General features: G+C 44.6%; 1 protein-coding gene across 1 annotated transcript in view; it reads right to left on the reverse strand.

Moving 5' to 3' along the window:
• FGF2 (fibroblast growth factor 2) overlaps window positions 1–9,755 on the reverse strand; it is a 66,213-nt gene extending 56,458 nt beyond the window's left edge. Inside the window, exon 1 of the mRNA XM_086704278.1 lies at window positions 9,085–9,755. Coding sequence (XP_086560404.1) covers window positions 9,085–9,262 — 178 coding nt within the window. The 5' untranslated portion in view covers window positions 9,263–9,755. The remainder of the gene's footprint in view (window positions 1–9,084) is intronic.
• Window positions 9,756–9,957: the final 202 nt, after the last annotated feature.

Here is a 9,957-nt window from a genome sequence, read left to right on the forward strand (position 1 = left end):
TTAAATTTAAGAGATAGAGGTTTAAGGATTAAAGTGTCTGATTGAAGTATGAATTCTCAGATCTTAGAGGATTAGAACTAGTTCTGGAATTGGCTAGAAATACTGATGTGTTATTCAATAGCTGACAAGAAAAAATTCCACAATAAAAAATAATGCTAGAGGCACCTGGTGACTCAGTTGGTTAAGCGTCTGACTTCAGCTCAGGTCATAATCTTACAGTTTGTGGGTTCAAGCCCCACATCGGGCTCTGTGCTGACAGCTCAGAGCCTGGATCCTCCTTTGGATTCTGTGTCCCTCTCTCTCTTGGCCCTCCCTCAGTCACACTCTGTCTCTCTCAAAAATAAACATTTAAAAAAATTTTAAGTACTGTTAACAAACAATTATGTTTTACCTTTATTGCCCCCTTTAAATAACATGAAAGGTGTCTACAGAAAGAACTACAGTGATGCTACATTCAATTTATCCACTTTACATGCCTCATTCTTAAGTATTTATGCTTATTTATTTAAAGTTCTAGCTCATTCCACAAATGTAGATTGAATCTCTTCATAGGCCTCAGCCTGGTCATTCATTCAGCAAATGGAGCCAAGAGAAATTGGGATGAGTCCATTCAGTCTTGGACCCTCAGAGAAGAAAAGAAAGTAAGAGATTGTTAGGTAATGTTTGTTTGTTTGTTTGTTTAAATCCTTACCAACTAGGAATTTCTAATAACATTAGGGGACATGAAATTAAAACACATCAAGCTATTAGAAGCATGAAGGAAAGATGGTATAGGACAGTGGGAAAGAAATGCGGCCTGAAGCATGATTAGGACTAGGATAAGGTAAGAGGATTGAGAAGACTTTCCAGCTCAAGCAAACAGCCTGAGGAAAGGTGAAGAGAAGGAAGATGTGAGAAAGTCAGAAAGGAAGTGAAAAGAGTTGGCTAATTTTTCAGGTACATGTAGAACTTAACAAACATTCTTTGAGTGGCCACTGTGCATGAGGTCAGATACATAAAACCTGTCCCAGTCCTTAACCGCAAGGAGTTCACAGTCCCGCTCCAGGAGAGAAACAATTCAACAATATATTACAACAGAAATCATTAGACTTTGTAGTAGCATATGTACCAAGTATTATGGGGAAAAAAGAGATAAAAACGACTTCTCCCTGGGAAGTTAGGGAACATTTCACAAAAAAAGAAAACTGCTGAGATTAGCTGTTAAGAGATTTTTTTTTTTAAGAGAAAGGTGGAAACAGAGTGTGTGAGAGGAATTGATATGAGTGTCTTCCAAAACAAGGATCACATGAGGAAAGGCCAATCACTGTAGCAGTGATGGTCTATAATTAAGCAAGAGCACTGGCAGCATCAGGGGAGTAGGGATGGTAAATAGTGGGCAATAAAATTGAGCAGGTAGATCACATTTGAAAAGGGTGGTCAGGTAGGGTCTGGTTGTAGGTAAGTGAAGGCAGGGGAAATCAAAAGACACGGCAAAGAAAAATCAGTAAGGTGGGGAAGACTCTGAGGTGTCTAGCTTTGAAGACAAGAACAATTTCACTACAGGAGTGCCTGGGAGGCTCAGTCAGCTAAGCATCCGACTCCTGACCTGGGCTCAGGTCATGATCTCATTGTTTGTGAGTTCGAGCCCTGGATCCAGCTCTGCCCTTAAAGTGCTAAGCCTTTGAGAGAGCTTGAGAGTCTCTCTCTCCCCCTTTCTCTCTACCCCTCCCCTGCCTCAAAATAAATAAACTTTAAAAAAATAATTTCACTCCAAATAGAAATTGGGTAGAAAGAGATAATAGGTTGAGAAAAACACATTAAGTTCTTTTTTACCCATTTTGAATTGAGACAGTGGCAGTTTATCCGTCCTTCAAGCAGAAGAAAACGGAGTATCAACACAGAGATGGGAAATCAGAGACTGAGACGAAGACCATAAATGATCTGCTGAAGGAATCAGTACACAGAAAGAAAGGTAGAAGCCCAAAACAGAGCCTTAGGGAATATGAAAGCAAAAGACCAAAAGAAGGAGAAATCAGAAGGATAGTTGGAGGGTGAGAAAACTAGGTTGATGTGGTATAACAGAAACCAAAGAATTCTCAAGAAGACAGGAGCAGAAAATAGTATCGTGTCAAAAGTAGGGTGACAAATTGGATAAGGCCACATGATTGAAGTGGAAGACTGGGGCCCAACATGATTTACGTAGAATTCTGGGGGGGACAGGATCCAGAGTTAAAAGGAGAAAAGGAGGTGAAGGTGAAGTAGAAAAAGAACACACAGGACTCCCGGATATTGGCCACAAAAGAATGAACACACAATCCACAGCATACCTAAGGAACTTCATACCACATAGTACATGATAAAAACCCAAAATGCTTTTTAAAGAAAGCAGAATTCCTAACAAGTTTACTATTTATCCTGAAAAATGATTCCACTCTCTATATGGAATACTCTACAAAATGCTAACACCCAATCTCTAAGATTCCCAAATATTTTTCAAATATAACTTTGTTACATATAATCATCTTCATTAAAAGATTGACCAAGTGTCTAAATGCAAGCATTACTACATCAAGGGAACAGCAAACCTCAACTAAGCTTTCTACAGCAATACGGGCCATGAGTAGTTATCACACAGGCCAGTCCACACAAAATGGTTTCATCAGCAGCTGACATTTAGTGAGCACACCCTGAGGGAAAAGTCCTAAGCTGTTCATGATGCTTATTTATATGGAGAATTCATGGTTCCTACCTTAAGATGGCAGCATCTTCACCAAGCACCTAAATCATGAACAGAGAACAATGTACTCACAGAATCTAGCCAGATCATGACTACTCTGTACAAATTTTCTTTAAGACAAAAAAAAAAAAAAAAAACATATTTTCTTGGCTAATTTTATTGTTTAATTATAAATTACTTACAAATTAATGTATATCTTAATTAAAATTAAATAAATTATACTGGGGTGCCTGGGTGGCTCAGTCAGTTAAGCGTCGAACTTCAGTTCAGGTCATGATCTCACAGCTTGTGGGTTTGAGTCCCACATCTGGCTCTGTGCTGACAGCTCAGAGCCTGGAGCCCGCTTCGGATTCTGTCTGTCTCTCTCTCTCTCTGCCCCTCCTCCTCTCTCTCTCTCTCAAAAAATAAACATTAAAAAAAATTTTTTTAATTAAAAACATTATAAATTAAACAGGAAAATTCCTTTCAATCGTTCAATTATACATGCAAGAACTTCCTCAATTTTTAATCTCCAGAATACCTTAAAAACCTGGAAACCTTTCACTTCAGAATTCTGTAAGAGAATTCAATTTAGAGTATAAGTTAATATGGGGAAAGTAAGTAACCCTTTGAAAATACAACACACACACACACACACACACACACACACACACACACACACACACTGCAGATTTCTGTAAATGAACAGGCAAGCATTAAGGATACACTGGTCAATTTAAAAGTCACCTTGCGCAGGAAGAGTGACAGAGGACAGCTGGCTTGAGACATAAATTAAACACTGAATATTGGCTGTCTGTTGACTGTAGGTCCTCCAAATTTCTTCAAACTAAAAATATCCTACAGGAATTTAGAATGGAACTAGTCTGGCTTCTAAGAAACATAGTCTATGGCTCGAGGGGTGAGGTTCCCTGGGAGTTACCACTTTTAGTCCTCTCCTAAATTCCTGGGGCTATGAATAACCTAGATTAGAGGAAGGATTTGATAGCAAAGGAGAATACAATAGCTAATATAACAATGAATACAACAAGGAAACATTGAGCCACAACTGCATTTCCTAAAGATACAATATTCTAAATTATTTTGCAAACAATCAAGCATTGGATATTTATTGAGCACTGACAGCATACAAGTACAAGGCCAGACCTCCGGTTTCAGAGTGCAGAAAATGACAAACTCAAAAGCAAAACACAACACATTTGCTTGGATAGAATACCGTAATGAGGTTAAGGTTTTTGCCCCAATGTGTGGATTTGCCTTGCTCCAGTTCACATCTTAGACTCTTACCCCACGCAGCCTTCTAACAGATGTGTGCCACAGGACAAAGGGGCCCAAGTAGGGTTTTTGGAAAATCAACACTGGAATTTGGAAAAACAAGAAAAGGCTATGGCACATGTGTAGTCATTATCCTGTTGTACAGACATCTTGTGGCTTAAAAATAACAGTTCTAATGATGTGAGACCTAAAAAATCACCTTTTTTTTTTTTTTAATTTTTTTTTTCAACGTTTATTTATTTTGGGGACAGAGAGAGACAGAGCATGAACGGGGGAGGGGCAGAGAGAGAGGGAGACACAGAATCGGAAACAGGCCCCAGGCTCCGAGCCATCAGCCCAGAGCCCGACGCGGGGCTCAAACTCACGGACCGCGAGATCGTGACCTGGCTGAAGTCGGACGCTTAACCGACTGCGCCACCCAGGCGCCCCAAAAATCACCTTTTTTAATATCACAGATGGGGATTTCTGAGAATCAATGCGTAGATGAATAAAGTCAATTTTATAATTATAATGTATAAAAGAATGGTTCGTGTTTTATTACATCTGTAATATTTTATTTTCAGATTAACTTAAAAATCATACCCATCCATTTAAAATGCTATCAAAAATCTAAATGAGAATACTTAGAACTCCGTTGTCATACCATTGTCAAAGCCTAATTATATAATGGACATTTTATAAACACAAGGAGTGCCCTCAGGGCGTGTCACAGGGGATATTGCCTCTTCTAGGCTGAAGTCACTTGGCATCTAACCCTTCTTAAAAGGCTAAGGTGTGGTAATATCTATGACTCATGAATTGTCCTTTCATTGCTGTACCAATGACATGATTTCCATGATTAAATGAGCTATTAGATTCTTACTTCATTTGTTTACTGCACATAAATAGCATTACAGTAAACATTGTGTTTATTGAGGCAAATTAGTGGGATCCACTTGCCAGATATTACCCAAAAAAAGATGGGGGAGAGAATCTAGAATCACTGAATCAATGGTTCCGTTTACATGAAGTAGAGAAGAAAGGTGGCTTTATCCAATGCCCTGGGAACTAACTAGAGGTAACCTGTGAACCAGTAAGACCTCCTCTGAGGGGCTGGCTTCCCCAGTGCTCTGAAATGGAGAAAGCCCAAAAAGTGGGGCCCCTGGAGGGTGTTCTCTCTGACTGAACGGAAGAGTGCAATGAGGCTGGAGGAGGGCAGGAATAGAAGGCAAGGGACCTGGTGGGCAAGAAGCTCATTCAGGATGATCACAAGGGAAATCGGCATATGAAGGCAGGTGATCAGTTACTGTTCTGACCCTCAATACTGTCTTCAATAAAACAAGATCAGTGAACTAAAAGGTCTGACACCTCCCTCTGAATTTCACAAGTCCATGTTTTTATGAGTCGAGTCGCATGGAATATGTGCCGTGGCAAAGGGCACGGGTGTCACGCGGGCCAGGATGCCATCCCTGCTCCACACAGGAGTGGGCAGGTCCCTCTGCGTCTCCAAGTCTCAGTATCCTCTAGAACCTGGAAGCAGACAAGTATGGCAAACAGGCAGTCAGCTCCCAAGAGAAGCCCAAGGGTAGAAACCACTGCTAACCGCCTCCAGTTTTTCCTAAATAAGAGCATCTGGACCAAATTTAATGCTAAAATGTACATAGGCAGCATACATTTCTCTTGCTACACTCCACCACACAGCGTACGTGCTACTCAGGCTAAAGTGTTCTCTCTTCGGAAGTTTTCACATAGTTCACTACTTAAGAGTAAATACTTAATGTTACACAATCCCATGGACATTTGGAAGGGGCCAATTAAAACATCCAGGACACAAGGAAGCTGGGTGAGGAGCACACATGCTGGAGAAACAGACTCTTGTCACTGTATTGTGCTTCTATCAAAATCTCATGTCAAACAAAAGCTACTCCATGACTAGAAGGAAAGTGCACGAAAATTGGCCCTTTCAAGTGAAAATAAAGCAGAATACCCAGGTATGAAGCAAAAGGGGCCTTCAACAACACTGAGAAGTTGGAAAATTGATATTCAGTCTTCTCCCTCCCCTTTCCATTTCTGCCTCTGCCCTCCCCACCTCACACCTCCTTGCCCTGTCTCCTAAGACACATCCCCCATACCTAACCAGCACCCGCCACATTTATACCATCCCTCCAAATACCCAAAGGATATTTGCATTTTAAAAGACATCAGGGCAGAAAATGGTCATGCCAAAGGAATAAATCTCGGAGAGATTTTCAGGTCAACTGGACAGTTTGAGGAATGAGACTAGGGGGTTTTTAACTTTTCAAATAGGTCTAGATATCTGAGCCATAATTCAGTGGGAAATTGTCACAACCATCAACTCTGCTCTTTTTTCCCCATGTTTTCTGGTCAGTCTCATTTGCTTGGGGTAATGGAGGAAATGTGGTTGGGAAGATACTGTTATATCATGTCCACAATCATTTTTCCTTGTATCTTTCCCATTGGTCTTATCTTGGTTCGGTCAACTATCAGCACAGCTTTGACATGTCAGAAAAATAGACTGTACTTAAACTTATGTCCACGTTGAGCTACACAGAAGTGGTTTAAATTCATCACATCTTTAGGTTTGTATTGTTAGTCTATTGCCTGCTAAAAGGTGAAAAAAAATCAGTACCCTCCACTAATCTGGAGTATTCTAATCTTCACTTTTAACATGTAGTCTTTAGCTAGTTATCAAGTTGGAAGGATTCTCAACCTTAGCACTATTAACGTCTGGGATCTGGGGCACCTGGGTGGCTCAGTCAGTTAAGCGTCCAACTCTTGATTTCGGCTCAGGTCATCATCTCATAGTTTGTGAGATCGAGCCTAGTGAAGAGCCTGTTTAGGCTTCTCTCTCTTTCCAAAAAAAAAAAAAAGAAGAAGAAGAAGAAAGAAAGAAAAGAAAAATTGTGGCTGGGATAAAGTAGGATGCACTGTAGGATGGTTAACAGCATCCCTGGCTTGGATCTCCTAGATACCAGTAGCACCCTTCCAAATGAGCCAAAAATGTCTCCAGGCATTGCCAGACGTTGGGGGGGGGGGGGGGGGGGGGGCAAAATCACCCACCTATGAGAACCAGTGAGGTAAAATAAGATAGCAAAAAAACTCAGAGTTGGAAAGAAACAGTTAACAACTATTATTACAAGGGTGGTAGTGTGGTATGCAATTCAGAATTATCCTCAGTCACTAGCCCCCATACAGTTATATTCTAAAGGAAATAGGGTATCAAAAGCTTCAAAGGAAAAAAAAAATCCAGCAACTAATAAAGGGTCTTAAAAAAAAAAAAAAAAGAGAGAGAGAGACAGAGTACTAGGGGAAAGTCCAACATGAACCTAATATGGAGGAGAGCTCTTTTATCTTGTAGTCCTAGAACATGCTCCTTTTTTATTATTATAGACAGTTTATGCTGCTAGAAAAGAACAAAACTCATTGGGATATATATGCACCTGGCCCTAATCAGCGGTGTTCACCTAGCAGACTACTGCAAAACAAACTTCAAACACAAAGCTTAAAATTTAATTTGGAAAACCTATTCAAATTACTAAAATAGAGAAATAGCACTAACCCATACATATTGGATTACGAGCATCTTTTCAGTTTTACTGAATAGAAGCGGTTGATAACATTTAAAAATTATGGCAGGCCTGGAAAAAAATGAAAGACCTGCATCTTTTGCTTGTTGCTGCTTTGGAATCAATAAAAACCCAAGCATTATAAAAGCACATTTCTCATTTGTCAACTCAGATCTCAGTGCAAAGCTTTCGCCTCTTCCAATCACTTCACAGGTGGGAAGGACATTCCTTCAGCATCTTAGGATAAAGAGGTGACTCCTGGGGCGTGGAGCTCGGAACTCCTGCAGGTCTTTTCTCAGGCAAATAGAGGATCAGATTCTTCACCAGAAACCAATAAAGGTGGAACTCACAGCTTTTAAAACAGACTTTTTACCTACACTTACAGGAGAACAGTTACAATACGCTCTGATCCTCCTTCTCTCACTTCAAATTCCAAGGGTGTCAGCCAGTTTTATGCCCTTTCCCCTCTCTTTTCTCTAGACCAGTGGGTCTCAAAGTGTGGTCCCAGGTCAGCATCACCTGAGAACGTGTTACAAATGCAAATTATCAGGCGTAAGGAATTCTAGGCCTAAGGAAGCAGAAACTCTGGGAGACAACGTTCAGCAATGTGTTATAACCGCCCCCCCCCCCCAGGTGATTCTAATACACTCCTGTAGTTTGAGAACTAATGATTTAGGCTAGTGTTATTTCTATAACCACAGATTATTTTTCACAGAACACAGAAGTGTACGATGGTAAAAGGAGTTCTCTTCGCACTTTGTATGAATTCTCATTTGATCCTCAAACCTGCTGCAAGGTAGACATTACCCCCATTTTTAGGTATCAGAAAGCAAGCTCAAGGTCCCAAAGCTAATAACTGCAGGCGAAAGATAAAAGTTTTTGCAGTTCTTGTCACTATTGAAACAAAAGTGTGTCGCACTTTAACAAAAGGTCCACATCTTCTGCGGCTTCAGCTTTCGGCAATTTGGAAAAAAATAGAAATGGATGTGTAAGAGCAGGGTGCCAGATGGCCTGGATCCTACCAAATCAGAGTTTAAGGGCACACTCTGGAAAGGTATTTTTCCAGTAAAGAGCACTTAATTCAGCCTTGCCCCCCCCCCCCCCCGCCTTTGTCCGCGGGACTTCGCGCATCCAACACAGAAGGGGTTGGAACTTTAGGATGGGGACCCAGACTGTTTCTCCGCAAGCCGCTCGCCTCTCCGCCGTTGGGCATCCCCTAAGTTACAGGTTGTCTGCGCGAAGGGAGCCCGCCTCCCAGGCCTTGGAGGCTCAGGGCCCAGGGGACTGGTTTACCAGGGGAAACTGGCACACTCTAAAGCCTGGGGAAGGATCTAACCCGACACCGCAGCTGGGGAGGAAGGGGCTAGTGGTGAACCCGAAACCACCGAGGGCCGCTAGGAAAGAAACCACAAGTCCCACTAAGGTCGGGGTGAAGAGAAGGAAGAAGCGCGGAGGAGGGAATGGAGCGGAGGGGGAGAGAGCCACAAGAGTGGAGATGGGATCGGGGAAGAAGAGCCGGACAGCACTCACTGTGAGGGTCGCTCTTCTCCCGGACCCCATCCACTCGGCCGTCGGGGTGGATGCGCAGGAAGAAGCCCCCGTTTTTGCAGTACAGACGCTTGGGGTCCTTGAAGTGGCCGGGCGGGAAGGCGCCGCTGCCGCCGTCCTCCGGCAGGGCGGGCAGCGTGGTGATGCTCCCGGCTGCCATGGCCCCCCCGGGGCCCTGCCGGGGTGCCCGCGCCCCAGGAGCCGCGCGGGGAGCCGCCGTCCCCCGGCCCCGGCCCCCGACCCGGTCCGGGGCACGGCCCCGGCCCCGGCCCCCCAGCCTCCCGCCCGGCGGCGCGCGACCGCGACCGCGCCCGCGGGCCCCCAGCGTCGCGCCTCTCGGCCGCTCCCCTCCGCGTCTGCCCTGGAGCGCGGTTCGCCGCGGCGCTCGGGAGCCGGGGCTTAGGGCTGGGTGTCTCCGCGGCCGCCGCTCTCCGGAGGGCCGCCTCTCCAAGCTACAGCGCCCGGGTTCCGGCTGCAACCGCGGGCACCGCGTCCGCCGCTCTGGCCCCGGCCCGGCCGCGGCGTCACATCTTGTACATCTCCACCCCCGAACACCCACCAACCCCGCACGCCCCCGGCCCTCCTCCCTTCCTGCGCGCCGCCCCCTACTCGCTCGGGACTTTACGAGGCCGGCCTCTGGATCGGGAGCTTTGGCCGCAGCACGCAAGCGCCCGACATCAGTCCCAGGGGGGCAGCGGGGAGCGGGGGAGGTAAGGAGGGCGCGCCGGGAGGCGACCGCCCGGGGCCTCCGCAACTCTAGGGGCTCGACCCCGGCTAGTTCCCCAGAAGTCGCCCCAGGCCCACCCTGCCGAGCACAGTCTTTCCTCACACTGTGGAGCTTTTGCTGTGCAACCA

Source organism: Puma concolor, chromosome B1, assembly GCF_028749965.1.
Source record: "Puma concolor isolate L17-30 chromosome B1, mPumCon1.1.hap2, whole genome shotgun sequence".
NCBI classification, from domain to species: Eukaryota; Metazoa; Chordata; class Mammalia; order Carnivora; family Felidae; genus Puma; species Puma concolor.